Genomic DNA, 17,741 nt, shown 5'->3' with positions numbered 1-17,741 from the left:
CAAGCACCTATGCGGCAGGCAGAAGAGAGTGCAGCTGCTTATGTTTGGGAAGAAATCTCTTTTCTTCAAGAAAAAAATTTCTTTATTCAAATATTTGAATGCTGGATAGGTGGAAAAGGAGGCCCACTGCACTAGTGGAGAGCCCACTGATTGCTCTGACCAGGGAAGCTTCTCTCAAAGTACGTAGGTGGGCAACTTCATCTGCCTTTGGTTTCTGAATTACCTTAGATGTCAAAGCTTGGTATTTGTCCCAGAAGTTCATGTCTCACAGGTCCCAGACACTCTCTCAGTCCCTGTGGTAACAACTAGGTTCTGTGGTTTCTTACGCTGGACAAATTTTGTTTGCACTTGGGAATGTGTTCGATGGCAGAAACCAGCCCAAAACCCTCAAATCAGGAGGTGTAACTTGATAGAGAATAACTCTGCTGAGTAAGGAGTTTCTGTGGTTTAGGGGTGGTTGTGCGTTTTGTTTTGTTTTGTCTTGTTTTGTTTTTAATAGTTCCCAACTAGCCCTTCTATGCTAAAGTAGCACTGCAAGGAGATCCCATGCTAAATGTCCTGAATCCCATGTTTTCTGAAATGTGACATTCTTTGGGATCTCAGAGATTTGGGGACTGTCTGGGTCAGAGCAAGGAAGGTGATACAGCTCTGTGTTGTGAACAGGGCTGGAGATGGAAGCAGCACACAGGGTATTCATCCTCCTGCATACACCCTGCCCAGTGCCAGAAGGAACTGGAAGCAGTCTGCTGGCTGCAAGTTTCCTATCATTCCTGTAAGTTCTCTTATTCAATGTGATTTATTTTCTCTCTCTCAGTGAGCATTCAAGAACAGAGTATGTCAGTAACAGCTGAACAGTTGCGTTTTTGTGGTGCAAATTCATTTCTTGACAATAGGGTAATGACTTTACTTTTGTCCTGTAACTGATATTATTGGAATAAATCCCGAACACTAGTATGTTTGATTGTGCATGGCCTGAAAGGCAGTGGCATCAATGTGGCTTCATTGCTGGGACAGGGAAAGAAGTCCTCTGAACTTGCAGTGTGGCTACTGCATGGGTTTCTGCCCTCAGGCTGGCAGACCGTGGGCTAGGAGTAGTGCTGATGCTGTGTAGCAGAGAGGAGAGCAGGTCACAGGGGGAGCTTTCAAGCTTTTATGTTAACACCTCTGATTTATATCTTTCCACCTGTGAGCCCAAGCTGTTCTAGCACCATCAGACCAGCTGTCTTTCTAAGGTAGTCAGAAGATCCGGTATCATGGTGTCATATAAATTTTTATGATATTTTTCTAAGGATAATCCTGGAATAGAACTAATAGTGCCCTATTTTTCCATGGAGTGACATTCAGAGAAGCTAAGATCTGGGTTCTTAAAGTTTTTTGGCCTTATTAGGCTATATTAGGGTTGTCAGTATGCTAATGAGCCTTGGCTGCCCTGAACAGCCTCCTCTTGGAACTCTGCCCACACCTTCTGCCCATGGCCCAGGAGCTCCATTAAAGGTTGAGCTCAGAAATCCAGGGCTCACCTGAGCTATGCTGTAGCTCAGCCCTGAGCCCAGTCCTGTCTCCTGCTGTCCTGGCACTGACTGCACTCCCTGGATGCACTCTTGCATCTACAGTGTCAGTAGCATATCTCCAGACCAGTCTTCTGCTGGAGCTCTTGGAATGGCCCTGGCCCTGACCCACCATTTCACCTTGTGGGTGTCGCCTGTCACCACCCTGGCCCTGCTCAGGCACCCCATCACTCTCAGCTCCTGGCTTATTCTCCCTTGTAGAGCAGCCCTGTTTTTCCTGCTCCCTGGCACTCAGCCCTGTTGAAGTCATTGGGCCATTTATAGATGTTTCAAAAACTAGCTTGTGTCTTGCCTGAGGCTGTGGAGTGATAGCATAGACAAGAGAAGTCTTCATTGAACCATCGGTTTTTATGCTGCATTAATCCCCAGTAATTAATAAGATTTACAAACTTACATCCATTACTTAATTGCTTCCGTATTCATAAAAATGTCACAGCATTTTAGTTCCTTTTGCTTGAGAGGCTGGAACTATCCAATCTGTGGGGCAACATGCAGATGTTGCCTTTGTTATAACTTCCCTTTGTTATAATATTTACTTGGTAGATAAATACATGTAGGTCTCTATTGTTAGCTCTGGCCTGACAGCTGCCCAATAAACAAATTTTTAATAGAGAAAACAGAGAAAAGTGATGGAAAATAATTTGGGAAAATGAAAGAATATCTAAAGGGTAGCTTGATAATTTTCGAAGATAAGCCATTTTAAACATCTTGGGAGTAGATGGGCAGAGAGGAGAGAAAGGGACCTGGATTGAGAAGACATTGCATGGAAATGGTCAGGGGGTTGTGTAGAGCAACTCATTTAGGATATAGAAACACTCCTTTTTCTGTAACACACATGAAAGGAGAACAAACACCTGTGTCCATTTTCCTTGCATGGGAGCCTGGCTCAGAATTCAGTTCTCTAGGTATTACAGAGCTAGTGTGTTACCTCATTTGGTAGTCTTCCATTTTTATCTTCACAAACAATAGCCATGGCATTAGAATGCAGCTGTGGGATTTATAAAGGAAAGGAAATAATTTAAATAATTTCTCTTGTGTTCCATCATATCAGCTCACATCTAATTTATTCACTTCATAGATGCATAAATCCACGCAGAAGTCAGATTCAGCTGAAAACAGAGTAGATGGAGTATTTATTGTAGAGGCAAGAGCAACCCATGGGATGCCAGGAAAAAAAAAAAAAAGAACACCAAAGAACATATTCTGATCCCATACTTAAAAGAACCTCTATCTCATAAACAACTCCGATTTCACATTCTTTACAGAAAGGAAAATAGTATCAGAGCAACTTCTTAAACAGGCTTGATATTACAGCTGACTGGGGAGTAGTTTCATCTCTTCTACCAAAAAGTGCTTACTTTTTATTTAATTAAAGAAAATGGCAATGATTTTAATAAGTAGTATGGCATAACAGCTGTAATTGCCAGTCTCATCCAGCATTGGAGTTACATCAAATCATTCTCCTTTGACTTTGGCCCAGATTTGTAAGACCTGTTTTCATTTCAGAACTTTTCTCTGCATTTTGTAAAAACAGTGAACACTTGAATTTCAAAGAGGTAGCAAGCATTTGTGTGGAAGTGAATGGGAGACAGAAGAGAGAGTGGCTGCCTAAGGTTAGGATTTCAAACCACTTCTAACTGCAACAACAGATGTAGGAGGATGTATTTTGTGCCTTAGTAAAGTGATGAGAAAATAAGGTAATTTTCTTCCTATAAACTGTTTCCAAGCTCTTCTTCTCCTTGGCTCTTCAGGATATCTGCATGTGTCTGGTAACTCTTGACCCCAGAAGACTTTGGGGCCCTGCTTTTCTGGGTTGGAAGGGCTAAGGAGAGGACACCTTGCTCCAAAGCTGAAGGGTGGTTGCTGGATGTTGGTTAGTAGGGAACCCAAACACACAGGCAAGCTTTGGAACACCATGGCTATGCATGTATGAGAATGAGCATGTATGAATATTCATGTGTGTATATGAGCCCAGGGCAACCTGGCATATCACAAAACCCAATGCTGATGGAGCTGAAGAGATGTCACGGTAAGGTGAGGGCTGAGCAGCAATTTTCATGGTTTTGGCTTTAGATTCAAACATGAAGAGAGCCATGGACATACTGGAAAGAGTCCAATGTGAGTTCATAAATGGAGGACAGGAGCCACCTCTTCTATGAGGTGAGGCTGAGAGATCTTGCACTGTTCGGCCTGGAGAAGAGGAGGCTCAGGGGGACCTTAACAATGTCTATGAATACCTGAAGGGGGAGGGTATAATGAGGATGGAGCCAGGCTCTTCTGGTGGTGCCCAGTGCCAGGACAGGAGGCAGTGGGCATAGCCTGGAGCCCAGGAGGTTCCCCTGACCCCCAGGCAGCTCAGCGGTGCTGGGCGGGTGGTGGAGCCCTGGCCCAGGCTACCCAGAGGCTGTGGGGTCTCCTCCTTGGAGAGCTCCAAAAGCCGCCTGGCCATGGGCATGGACACCCTGCTCTGGGTGGCCCTGCTGGGGCAGGGGCTGGGTCCGAGGGACCCTGAGGTGCTGCCAACCCAATCCAGTCTGTGATTCCGTGATTCTATGTCTATTCCACTCATGTCCTGCTTTAGGCTTCCAAGTCTTCCTCTGGCCTTAATACCTTTTGCCCCTTGTGTTTCCACTGAAGAAGTACTGTGGTAATGCTTCCTCTGTCCATTCTGCCATGTGTTTGATCTTTGTGTCCTTTCATAGTGTGGATTTATTAATATGTGCTATTTACATTTTGAATTTGCCATTAATTCATCCTTGGAACAAGCAATTGCACTTCTATAATACATTTTGTTTGACTTTAAAAAAGATAATTGAGATAGGTTCACTTTGTATAACATCTTGCAGGTAGCTATCACGGGAGTTAAAAGCCCTTCTTACATAAAATATGCAAGTGCTCTTCAGAGAAGTCTTTCTTTTAAAATATATTTTTAGCTTATTTTGTGAGAAATGGTAGCCTCATTTTTTCAGCAACCTATACCATTGCACTTGAAGCAACAGTGATTGGGGGCTTACAGGTCTTGGATTCACTGGAAATTAGGGACTTAATAAATAGGTAATCAAATATTTTTAAATGGAACAATTTTGAGATGCAATTTGTGGGATTTGGTAAGTAAATGTTTTCATGGCCAGAATTTCCATTCCACATAACCTTTCATGTTTTCTTTTGAGGATTTGTTTTGTTCTCTTGCTTGTGTATTTGCTTGTATTTGGAGGGGGATGAAGGGAAAAGTTTTTGCCACCTTGTAACTATGCTTCAGCTTTTCATGTCCTTATTTTTTCTGGTTAAGATTTTTTCACTAGTCATGTTGTCCATGTTCAGGATGTGTATAATGCACCTGATGGAGAATATGGTAGTTGAAAGCAAATGCCATTTAACCGAGGAGCCAGGTCCATAGGAAAGATTTAATGGGATATGAGTTCCCCTGATACAAAATGGCTGCATTTCAAAACCAGAATTTTTGCTTACTGAAAATTTTATCATAAAAAATATTCTTGTCTGTAAGGGAAGGTATTAATCAGGTCTACTTCAAAAATTTTTCCATAGCAAGACTTCATAGTGTCACTTATACTGTATGCTGATATTTAATAAATTGCTTTTGTTTTTCAGCCATGACAAGGCAAGATGAATTTTGTGGAAAAGGACTGCCTAATGGAGATGTGCTGTATAATTTGGATGATGAATTACTGGAAAGCCAGAGTAGTCTGTGTTGTGGTCTTTTTATTGTTCAGTGCACTAATGGAGTTAAGTTATATTTACATTTTCTAATTATATTGTGTTACACAAAAAAATTGTACGTAAATATTCTCTTGCCAAACCAACCACTGAGCTCTACTCCTCTCTTAGAGAGGGGGGGAAAAAAAAAAAGAGAGAGAACAACTAAGCCTGAAATAGAAAACAAAATAGATAATGAAAGCCCACTGCAATCACAAAGAGCCTCCACATGGCATGCCAGGAAAGCCTCCTGCTTTTCGTCACAGCCGTGCCATGGTGTTTGCTTGTCCATCGAGCCCACAGCTTGAAGTCTTCTACTGCCAACAGCCTTGGCCAAGATCCCTTGCTCAACGATGCTTTGGGAAACTGTCTTTACAGCCCTCTTGATTTTGGGTTCAGCCAGGGAATGTGCTAGCTAGAAGATGTAGTGCACAAAAGGGTGCTTGAAATTATGCTCTCCTGTGCAAGATGCAAAAGAGCTATAAGGGCAAGGGTGAGTGATTAGATCCCAGCACATGCCACTTTTTCCCACCAGAGCCCAGGCATAGTCTTTTACTCTGAAGGGATGGTTCAAACTTTGGTGCTCCTCTGTGCGGAGTGGCCTGAAAGGCAGGTGAGCTGCCTGAATCATTAGTCCTCTGGGGTAATTACAGAAAGAGAGGGACAAACCATTCAATGAGGCACATTTTTTCTCATATTTTTTTCTAGAATACCAAAGCAAGTTACAGACTGCATCACTGTATTGGATCAAAACATTATCATTTTAAAGTTGGTTATTTCTTTAAACATGCTCTATCTGCCTCAGTCAACTGAGAGAGCCTACAGAACTCCCACTTACCTCCTCTAAATGAGTTGCTAATAGCTGAATTTCCTGAGACTTGTTAGAGTCAGTGGATTTGGTTTATTGGTTCATATCTATGTATCTTTGTAAGAGAAGAATGGTATAATTCTTATTCTTTTTGATGAGACTTCCAGGGCTTGTTCTTCGCTGCTTTTCAGGCATTTATTTCAATTATCTCCATTTTCTTACTTAGCTGTTTCCCCACATTTAAATGACTGTGTCTAGATTATACACTACAGGATGCATTGGAACACAAATTGAGAAAATGTATTCATTTATGATGCCCAATAAAATAGAGCTTACAACCATATCTTTTAATGAAAAAGATGTCCAAGGCAGGTTTAAACTTTGATGCTACTTCCCCAAAGCTAGGAATCTAATCTGATGTCTAGAAAAAAACAAAGCAATCAGATCCTTTGCTGTCTTCCTAAACAGTTTGGGTATTCAGAGACAAACTGACATTATTCTATATTAATATTATGTTCTATATATTAATATAATATATATTCTATATTATTATTATATTCTATAATAATATTTTATGTTATTGGAAAGAAGTCAGGGCCCTGTTTGCTCTAGCATTTTAGAAACATTATAAAAAGTAGGCCCTGCCCTAAAAAAGTCACACCTTTATAAACTCAAATAATGCAAGTTAAGTGATTGGCCCAACAGACTAAGTAAATCCTTGATTTTGGTCACTTCCATAACACCAGCCTGGCAACTGGTGCACACCAATACACAATACAGATTACTCGTAGGAATGATATCCACTGTTCAAAAGGATTTATATACCTCATCTCAAAGAAATGAGAATTTGAGCCTTGCTCACCACTTGCACCGAGGAAGAATAAATAGTATATTACAATGCCTATGTTGCAAGATTTGGTCATCCACTGTACTGAAAATCATTGAAAGTCCATTGAAAAGTGAAGTAAAAATTATCTGCAGGTGTTGTAGGAACATCATCTGACAGTAAGAAGCATTAACATCACCTTCAAAGTGAGAATTCAAAGTGAATTGACAGGCTTATATCAACCTCTCATCATATAAAAGGAGTAATGCAATTAAATGTAGTCTTATTTTGTTGAAATATTTTTGTCAGGCACAGGGTGTTCTGAGGTGATAGAGATAATTAGCAAAGAAATTTAATCATCCGTATCACAATGAAAGAAAAAAAATTGGCTCTTTAATCAAAACATAGACCCACATGATCTGAAATTAGAATGTTTCAGTATGTCTTCCAGGCTAGAAAGTCTAGCTCAAAATTAATGGGAGTTGGCAAGCATTAAATTATCTGCCTAAAAGAACCCATACAGTTTCATGAAAGAAACAGAAATATACTGATACTCACAAAATAAAAGTTATCTACAGGACTACAATATTGAAATAGTGTCTTTCCCAACATATAGCAGAGGCAGAATGCCTTCTGAGCAATATACTGTCACTGGGGCATTTATTAAAAAGAATGTTCATTCTTGGGTAGAGTGGGAACTGTACTATTTTTTACCAATAGTGACCTTGACTTACAGTGTTGTTGCACATTGAAGGAAACTTTATGGATAGACCCTAGCCATAGTTGTGGGATTCAACAGCAGGCCTTCAGTTTGTTTGAATGGGATAAGCTTGCTTGGGTCTTAATGCTTTGCATTTTCTTGGCAATATATGTGAGATTCTACATGGTTCCAACCAGACTTGTGGTTTTGATATCTTTCCAGTTTGGCTGGAATCACTGTCAGGAGTGAACATCTGTGTGAAGGGGGCTTTGATGCTTTTTGCGTCCTCAAAGTACCTGTCATTAAAAAAGTAACTGTCAGAATGGTATTGAATTAAAAATATTTTAGAGGGTGAAAGCCATTTCATAACAAAATTTCAATGTTTAACACAAGTCTGTCAATATTTTCAATTTGGTGTTAATGAAAAAACTTAATGCATATGTTGCTTTTAGCATACCATATTTTAGTTATACTTTTATGAAACTTAGTATGTGCTTGGATTCTAAAACTCTGAAGCACCCACTTCAGCTAGAAGAACCAAGTAGCACAAGATACTCTTAATTTAGCAAAGACACTGTGATCTGTTGTTTATGCACTGGATTTGGTGAAGTCCAGATGGAAATCCAAAGTACATTAAATAGTGGGAATACTTGCTTAAACATATTAACTTTGTCATTGTCATAACAAATGTCATGTATGTCATTTCTACTACAGAACTTGTAATTTTTAAATTTAAAAAATACTAGCTCCGTTTAACCAAAAGTGGTACCTCACTGAAAAGCAAGGTCTCAGAATGCTTGATATGTTTTCCTGTTGTCACGAGTGTGCCTAATGATTTTGCCCAGATTTTCACAGAATCACAGAATCATCTAGGTTGGAAGAGACCTCCAAGATCATCTAGTCCAACCTCGGACCTAACACTAGCAAATCCTCCACTAAACCATATCACTAAGCTCTACATCTAAACGTCTTTTAAAGACCTTCAGGGATGGTGACTCAACCACTTCCCTGGGCAGCCTACTCCAATGCCTAACAACCCTTTCAGTAATGAAGTTCTTCCTAACATCCAACCTAAACCTCCCCTGGCGCAACTTTAGCCCATTCCCCCTCGTCCTGTCACCAGGCACGTGGGAGAATAGACCAACCCCACCTCGCTACAGCCTCCTTTAAGGTACCTGTAGAGTGCGATAAGGTCACCCCTGAGCCTTCTCTTTTCCAGGCTGAACAATCCCAGCTCCCTCAGCCGCTCCTCATCAGACTTGTTCTCCAGTCCTACCGTTCCCATATATTTAAATTTCATAGGCCATTCCGTTTTGCAGAAATTATATTCTGAATGCATTTCCTCCGACTCTGAATCCCTTGGCAACTTCAACAATCAATTTCATTCATGAAAAAATAATTATTTGAATTCTGCATATTTTTAGCTTTTATTCATGGGGTTTAGAAGCTGGAAGTGTGAAGAAACAGAAGATTCAAAGGGGAATCTGTAGTTTTTTTGAGCAGTCCTCTGGATCCTACTGTCCTAGCCTGCAGTTGTCTATGTTGCCTCACACCCAGGCTGTGTAATGGAGTATATACACCACCTGTCTTAGCAAGTAACCTCACATGTTCCATATGGGCACGTATGTCCATAAGGGCTCATCTGAGCCTCACTTCCTATATGCTGTATGAATGCCGTAAGTGTACTTCAAGTGTCTGAGGCATTTAGAGGTTAGACAGCACCAGAGCATAGCATTTGGTTCAAAATTTGAAAAACAGACACAAGTGCTTCTATCTAATAGAGTAGAAATGCAGGACATGTGGGCCGGGAGCTCTATACACCCATTAGTACTGTGGATCTCAGTACGAGATCTCTCATCAGGTATGTTTTTATGAAGCATACTGTGAGTTTCTGTCTAGGCTAGTTGAGGTGGCAGCATAACGTGAAGGCAGTGCCCTTCGTGAGCCTGTAAGTTCTGTGGTTTGTCATGGACTACATGAAAACAAGCTGTACCAATGTTATGGTCTATTTGCAGCTGAATAATTCACTTGCAGATAATGGGGAGTTGACTGCGTTCCAGGTAGCTGTCTAGAAGTGATGTGTCTCAAGACAAGTCCCTGGTGAATCTAATAAATTAGCATGTTTTCTAAGAGATGGATATCAAAGCACATACATGGTCATTTAGTGTCTGAATAGTGTCAGAAGAAATCAGCTGTGTTGAACCCCCCACAGTTTCGTCCAGGATGGAGTAAGTACATGACAAATAAACTGTCCAGTTGCACCTTAGGGAAAACACATTCCTATTGCTGTAACAGAAACATGCTGGTAAGTCTTTTCTCAAAGGTAACAGTTTTCAGCTATGGGGTTGCAAATTCCCTGGGCATGTAACGTGGCTTAGTCCTGCGTCTCGCTGAGTGAAGTTGTGCCTTTGCAGGGGGGTGAGAAATAAATGGCCAGGCTAGCAGAGAAATAAGGTGGAGAACATGAAGAGATGGGGAGAATGTCCTTACATGGTGACAATGTTGGCAGTACCCCTGCCAAAATGTAGGTGTGGGTTTTAAAAATAAATAAATAAACAAATCATTAATGGCCCAAAGACAAATCATTCTGAAATTCAGTGGTTCCTATCATACTTCTTATCCTCAGCATATCTGAGATAACATTACTTCCCTCCTTTCAGCCTCTTCTCTCCTATTTGGGTTAACAAAGATGTTTTAAGTACCCTCATGCAGTAAGAGCTAGCAAATGTTAACTTTTTAACAGCAGCCGCTCTGTCATTACTCTAATTTCTTGAAGAATTGGGGATTCTCAGAAGTCAATTTTTAATTTATTTAACAGTTCATTTACTTTATCTGTCTCTCCAATGTATTCTCTTTACTAGAATGAATTATCACTACAGTTGTCTCCATGTTTTTGTTTAAATACATGGGCAAGGTTCCAGCATAGTTTGAGTAAGGGTTTTTCAGAATAGACATGTAGCATGGCTTGACTAACAAAATTCTCAAAATTGGTCCTCTTAGGAAGAAAAAAATTGCTTGTTTGTAACTCTTTTTTTTTTCTCTTTTTTGTGTTGTACTACTAAATATCATTATGGAATTTATTTACTACTACTAAAGTTCTTTTCTTGGCCTCCATTAAGTTTGCACAATGTAACACTCAACCATTCTATTTGGGATATCACCAATCCTATCCCTCTTGCATGCTATAACTTAATAGCAAAGCAAGTACTACAAGTGATCTTTCCCTCAGTGATTATCTACTTTTCTTGGCACTTGTTAGACCACATATTAGAACAGGTTGCCGTATGAGGCTGTGCAGTCACCATTCCTGGAGGATTTCAAGACATGACTTCATAAAGCCCAGAGTAACCTGGGCTAATGTCAGAGATGACCCTACTTGGGAAGGAAGTTGATGTAGGGATCTCATGAGGTCCTTCCAGCCTGAATGATCTTCTGATCCTGAGTTTTTGAGTGGGGTTCCTCCTCAGGGTTTCTACAACAAAACACTAACACATAGGTAGTAAGTATCAATAGGAGAGGAAATGTTTTTTTTTTTTGAAACTCTAGGTTTATTTTAGATTTAAGGCTGAGTAAGTATTTTCAAGTTCTGCAAAAATATGTTCCCATGGCAAACTGGTGTGTGACAGAAAGTGCAAACCAGCCCCCCCTCAGTGCTCAGTTCAACCCACTTGCCCCACGAAAGGTAGAAGGTGTGGGTCTCACCACAACACACTGTGCTGTGAACATGGGTCTGCCAGGAAGTAAGGGAGAGGGAGTACTGGTGGGGAGGTGTATTATCATGGAATCATAGAATATCCCGAGTTGGAAGGGACCCATAAGGATCATCAATATTATGACTTGGTCTTAGAGAGCACAGTCTTGAAATTAGGGTGGAGAGAAGCCTGATCGCAGGACTGAGGGATGAGGCTGACAGGAGAGAGATGGGATTCTCACAGAAAGGTTTGACTTAGAAGAAAATGTTGTTTGAAATATTTTGAAATTACACAAATTCTTTTACTGGGGAGAATAAAAAATGACCTTAAATTAAGGAGAAGAAGTAAAATGCTGATACTCTCAGAACTGACTTTTAGTTCAACAGTTGTTGTATTTGTCTGTAGTCTTACATACTTAAAACATTTTTCTTTAAAAATACTGAATAAATGAGTCAGTGCTATGCAGCCAGCTAATACTGCATGAGACTAATTCTTTCTTTCTATTCAGGACTGTTCCCAGGCTTGTTTTGGCTAGTGAGAAGGAGAGCCAGCATCAAATGCAGTGAATGGGTTTTATTTGATAAAATAAATTCCCCCACTCTCTTATCATCATAGCTTTAAATAAAGTATTGTGAATAGGATGTAAGCATTGTAGCCTGTGTTCCCTTTCAGATAAAGAAAGTCTGCATCAGAGTACTGAAACCCACAAAGAATAAAATTTCTATAAGGCAGTTTTTTTCTCCTTTTTTCCCATGTATTGCATACTGTGATAGAAGTGAGAAAAACACATTTCTTCAAAATGGCCTATAAAAATATTGGCAGATAAAGATGCCATATTGTTTTTGTCATAATACCTGAGATATAGAGAAAATCTCCGGATCAGGTATAAAAAGAAGCCCAAGTTCCCAGGGTTTTTCTCCTGGTATGTACCTTAGATACAAATGGATGGATATGTATATATAATTATATTATGCATATATGTATATATAAAGAGGTTTCACTTAAAACCTTGCTGTTGAGAGTCAGCTGAGTCTAGGCTGAACTTTCCCATGTTTATAGTCCGGTGACTCTGCTGACAAAGGACGTACATTTGGACTAAAATGGCAAATGCAAGAAGTCATGAATTCTATCAATTTTTCCCTAATAAAAAGCCTGACATGGTTAAGAAATATTTTCATTTTTTATTGAAGTTTTCTGGACTTTCTTTAGTCTTAAGTTCAGAATAGCCACCAGCAAGCTTTTTAACATCTTAAGTCTTGTTACTGTCTTGGGTCGTAGGGTGATTGGTTATCTTTCCACATCATTCAAAGTCAAAAATGTTCCCTACAGAAATGTGGAAGAAATTTCAGGTCATTTCTGCATTCACCATTTCACTTCCTAGGTGTGAAAAGTTGATCCTTGTTCAGTGAGAATAAGTATTTGTTGCAACTCTAGTGTATTTCCATTAAAATTACCTGGGGAAAATCCATGAAGAAAAGCTCAATAGTAGATTGAATGCCAGATGAAAAGAAGTCCAATGGGGTTAACATACTTGAGAGATTAATGTGGTAATATCATCTGTAGCTGCCTAAAATTTACCAAACTGCTCCATTGACCATTTATAGTGGAATCACCTGGCCACAGCTCAAGGTACAAGTCTGGAGCATGACTTAGTCTCACACATCAACATCCCAGAGCAAGTCCTAGCTGTTTCATCAGCGAAACAGAAGTGATTCAGATATGGAAAACAGCAGCCAAAGTCATGATAGGCAGAAGCCAAAGTCCTTGTGACCATGAGGGTTGCAGTTTTGGAATCATCTTAGAAAGTGACGCAAGTCCTTTCCTTAAGAGACATTCTGTTTTCTTATATAGATCAAGTATCCTGCTGGCTGGATGGCAACCGAGTACAGCCAGTAACAAAAAAGGTCATTCAGTTTGGAGTTTTCTGATCTTATGGGTCACAGGATAATTTAGGCTTGTCTCTAACCCAACCTCCAGCTCAGAGCCAGGCTGCTCAGGGCTTTATCCAGTAGGATCTTGGAAACCTCCAAGGGTGGACACTGGCCATAAAGCTTTCAGAGATAAAGTGATTACTGCTTCTTTTCTCAAAGTGTTAAATAGTTCAAAAACCTGAGAACTAAAAGTGGTAAATCAAGAATTTGTCACATAATAGATTTTGGTTTTGCTCCAACATCAGCAGTGTTATCATCTTGCACTGTGTTGCAGTCACTGACTGTTGGTTCCTATTTCTTTTGAAATCTCTGTATTATGAAGAAGTGAGCATAGTTTGTGGTAGGTGTAGAAGCACACTAATGTACAAATGCTGGCCAAATGAGCCCTGGTTGGTGTCAAAGAATAAAAAAAATTGCAAGAACTGGATAATGTCAAAGGTGAAACTAAGCATTTTGCCTGTAGTTCAACTTTAAACAAAGCTGTTTTAATCAAGGCAATTGCTATGGTTATTCCAATTGCATGTAAATTAAAAATTAAATGAAAATAGACAGGCAAACCCAGTAGCTGCATTATGCCAAAGCTGAGGGAAAAGTATCCAAAACCCACTATTTCCAGAGTGCAATATGCAGTAACTAATTCTATTGGTATATAAAGTAAAGCAAGAGGCAAATGGGACTACTAACTGTGAAGTAGATAACAAATATTCTGCATTCATACATAATTAAAACACCTGAGGGTAAAATACTGAGATGCAACAGGAACTGTTTGATAAAACATAAAAATTGAAGTAAAGAAAACAAGAGACAAAAATTCGAGAAACATTATGAAGAACTTCCTGCTCAAGAGGCACCATGTATCAGGTGTATGCGGTTACCAAACAAAGACAAGGGAGAAGATAACCAAGACCTGTAAGCGAGGTTTCAAGTGCAAGTGAGTGGCATTTTTGCAGTATGACAGCTCACACAGGCAGACCTCAGGTGCACCAGCATCACCTGCCATCGGCATTTCCCGTGAGTGGCTTTGGATCTCAGCCTGGGCAGAAATGAGGCTACAATTAACCATAGCTAAAGCACTTTGTGTGTGTTCACTTCCTCATTACCATTGCTTTCAAGACATGCTTAACATCATAAGTGAGAGATTTTATATTTGAGTATCTTCCAAGAGTTGGATCATGGCTGAAAGAAAAACGGTGTGAGCACCACTATGGGATTGCACACTTTGTCTCCTGTTCCTAATGAATGGCCATTGCCTATGAGAAGATGCTACAAGCTGTGAAGGCCTGGAGTTTGAGGTGCTACAGATGAGCACAGCAAAAGGACTCGTGGAAGGGTCTGCAATTCACCCAGTGAAAAACCAGGGAGCTTCTACTTTAGCCACCGCCTTGGTTAAACCTTGGGTGACAAGAAGAGAGTTTCTGCCTACACCTTTTTCTTCTTGGTTTTCCTGCTCAGCTATTAAGCAAATCACTTCCTCACTTCTCAGAGTATCTTTTTTTCTTTGGAGTGGGCAAGACCGTCCCAAATGAAATCGATGGGCACCTAATCCTGGAGATGGCTGTGATTACTCCTGGTGCATCACTGGACAAGTGACACACATGCAATCTGGGAAGAGAGAAAAAGATGCAGCTCTTCTGGAAGGAGTTTTTCACGTGGGCAGGCTGAGGTGTAAGCCTTTGGGATGTGTGGCAGGGCTGTTTCTGGAAATCCACCTATCTGCAAGGGCAGCTGGAGAGAAGCATCTCCCAACGGCCACTGGAGGAGCGGCTTGGCTGGGGGTAGAGAGGTTCCTTGGGGCTCACAGCGGTAAAAAAAACCAGGAAAAGTGGGGATGCTGCTGGAAGGGAGCAAAAGGGTTGCCCGGGCGCTGGCTGCAGGCACAAGCGTTCATTTCCCCACTGTGGGGCTGAGCTCCGGCTGCACCGGATGGGGACACCCCGCACCCCGTACCCCTTACCCCACACTGGGGACGTCCCCCCGGGACTAAGCTGGGCTTTTTCTGGGGGCTCCTGGCGGGCAGGGGGCGGCGAGGATGGGGGACAGCCATGGAAACGGCGGCGCGCATCCCCCGCTAACCCCCGCCGGTGGGATTCCTCACCCCCATCCTCCTTGCAGCAGCCGTGGCCTGGCAGGGGCCGCGCAGGCTCTAGCCGGTGAACAGTTAACGCCGTGAGAGGCGGCTCCTCTCCCCCCCCCCCTCCTTTTCCTCTGTTCCTGTTTGGAAAAAAAAACAAAAAAAACCAACACATGTGCATCCCCCCCCCCGGGAGAGCAGCGAGTCGGGCACGGCCAGGGGAGGGGGCCATCGCCCCGCCACCCCTCTCCATCTCTCTTTTATTTATTATCCACCCCCCCAATTTGCAAACGGTCTCCCGGGGTGGCTTCGGCTCGCCGAGACCTCCCGGGCCCGGGGCGGTGGCCGGGGATGGCCGGGGTGGGGGCGGGCGGGCGGCTCCCTCCCGCTCCCCCCGGCGGCTCCCCAGGGCAAAAGCTGCAGCTGGGAGGGGACTGAGCCCAGCTGCACCCCCCTTCTGCAAGCTCCTGCCTCCCCTCCGGCAGGGCTTGCTTTATTTTGCTTGCTTTATTTTATTTATTTATTTTTTTTGGCAAAAGGGAAAATATATGTCGAAAGGGTGGGGAAGAAAAAAAAAAGAAAATCAGGCAGGCAGCCTCCCCCTCTGCTGCTCGTAGTCCCCTCCACTCCACACCAAAAAGCCATCGCAAGTGCACGCCAGTTCTTCACTAAAGTGCTCCAGCCGCTGGATTAAGTAACTCCCGGAGAGCAGCACACGCACGCACGCACAGAGCAAAAAAATGAAGGAAAAGGCAATGTTTCAAACCGCTAAAATGCAAGGAAACATGATGGTAAGTGGCTGCGGCTGGCGCCTCCAGTGCTTGTAAGTAAGTGTCGGGGCTCCCTGCTCGGGCTCGGCACTGCTCGGAGCCCTGACACCCCCCCACGGGCCACCCTCGGGTGCGGGGGTACCCAGGGAGGATGCTCCTGGAGGAGCAGAGGCTGCGGCGCTGCCCCCCGTTAGGAGGGGACCGGGGGGGCAGCGAGGGGTGGGGGGCGCCCGGCTGGGGGGTCGGCAGAGCCGGGCTCGCTCTGGGCATCGCTCTCCGGTGCGGGCAACTTCGCCAAGTTGATGTTGGGGTGCTGGTGGGGGGGATATCTGGCGTGCCGTTGAGTATTACTAGTGCAAGCATTTGTCTCGATGCCTTTAAAAAAAAAAAAAAATCCTACTCGGGATGCCTTTTCAATCAGCTCCCCCCTCCATTAAGGAAAAAGGAAAAAAAAAAAATAAAGAAAAAGCCAGCTGCTCTCCCGGAAGAAGCGCTGGTTGCCATCTTGTGCTGATGGAAATATATTGGTGTGTTTTGCCTGCTGGCTTGACCCGCTGGGGATGCACGGTGCCCCGGGGGCTGCTGATGGGATGGAGAGGTGGTGATGGGGCAATGGGATGTCTGCAGGGCGCTTCGCTGGGAGAATAACTTCCTGCACCTGACCTGGAGATCGCAAAGGGTACCTGTTGGTCTCCTGTCCCCTCCCTGCTCCCCAGCAAAGCGCTCGCAGCTGGCTTTTGTCCACGCTTGGAGGGGAGATGTCGGGGCGTAATACAAATGGTACCATGTGTCTCTCTCGTGCCTTATGTCAGCATGTTCAAGAGGCAGGCAAAGTGTTCTTCATCCTTTAATTAAGTTCTGTAGTAAAAGGCTTTGCTGGCTTTTGAAGGGAATGCCTCCTTCTCCAAGTCCGATAATGTTGATTTTTTCCAGCAGTAGTTTTTAAGAGGAAGGTGCAATGCTATGTGACCTGTGAATTCAACTAAGGGAACTGAACAGGAACTTCTGCAAACAATTCCCCAGCAGAATTGCACAGCCAGTGTGACTGCATCGTACTCCTTTCGTTCTGCCTTTTAAATGCCTGGGAAATATCTGGTGCTGGAACTTTTTTAATATTGGGAAATGTAGATTATTATTTGCTCAAGCTCCTGATCCTAGAGGTCGTTATAATCTATGATGAGGATGTGCTCTACCACTAAGAAAAAATGATTAAGCACCTGAGATGACATTGTTCGATTAAAGTGCAGGATTAACCTAATTTACATAGGCAATGTCACAAAATTAATAAAAAGCCTCACACACGTTTTCCTCGCTGGTGTATGAAGTCAGGAACCGAGGAGCGGGCAGGGATTCCCTGACTGCCGCTCAGCTGAGGGCTGGGGCTTCTGCTGGGATTTTTGGCTGGCACTTCTGAGCGTGGCAAAATGGATCCGCATCCGCACACCTCTGCGAGATGAGCAAAGGCTGGAGTGATCGATCTGCACAGAGAGCTTTGTAGCCAGGGCTGTCCACAATTCAAACCCTGCCAGAGACAATAGTGCTTGCCTTTGATTCAGACGGGAGGGGAGCAGGATCTGGCCCCCAGGCTGCTAAGTCACAGTTATTGCTTTCTTACTGTCACTCAGGGCGGTCCCCCCTGACTCGATGCCAGGTTTCCCTTT

General features: G+C 42.8%; 1 protein-coding gene across 2 annotated transcripts in view; it reads left to right on the top strand.

Annotated features, from left to right (window-relative positions):
• The window catches only part of LOC310895510 (uncharacterized protein), a 94,775-nt gene that overhangs the window by 14,897 nt on the left and 62,137 nt on the right, over positions 1-17,741 (top strand). For both annotated transcript variants that reach the window (XR_014580741.1, XM_083826975.1), the window contains 2 exons: positions 664-772; positions 5,178-16,101. Coding sequence is in view for 1 of the 2 variants with exons in the window: in XM_083826975.1 (XP_083683101.1) it covers positions 16,051-16,101 (51 nt within the window). In the remaining variant the exon portion in view is untranslated. The remainder of the gene's footprint in view (positions 1-663; positions 773-5,177; positions 16,102-17,741) is intronic.

This window comes from Anser anser (assembly GCF_964211835.1).
Source record: "Anser anser genome assembly, chromosome: 2".
NCBI lineage: Eukaryota > Metazoa > Chordata > Aves > Anseriformes > Anatidae > Anser > Anser anser.
Note: the sequence above shows the minus strand (reverse complement) of the source record. Positions and strands in the feature narration are given on the sequence as shown.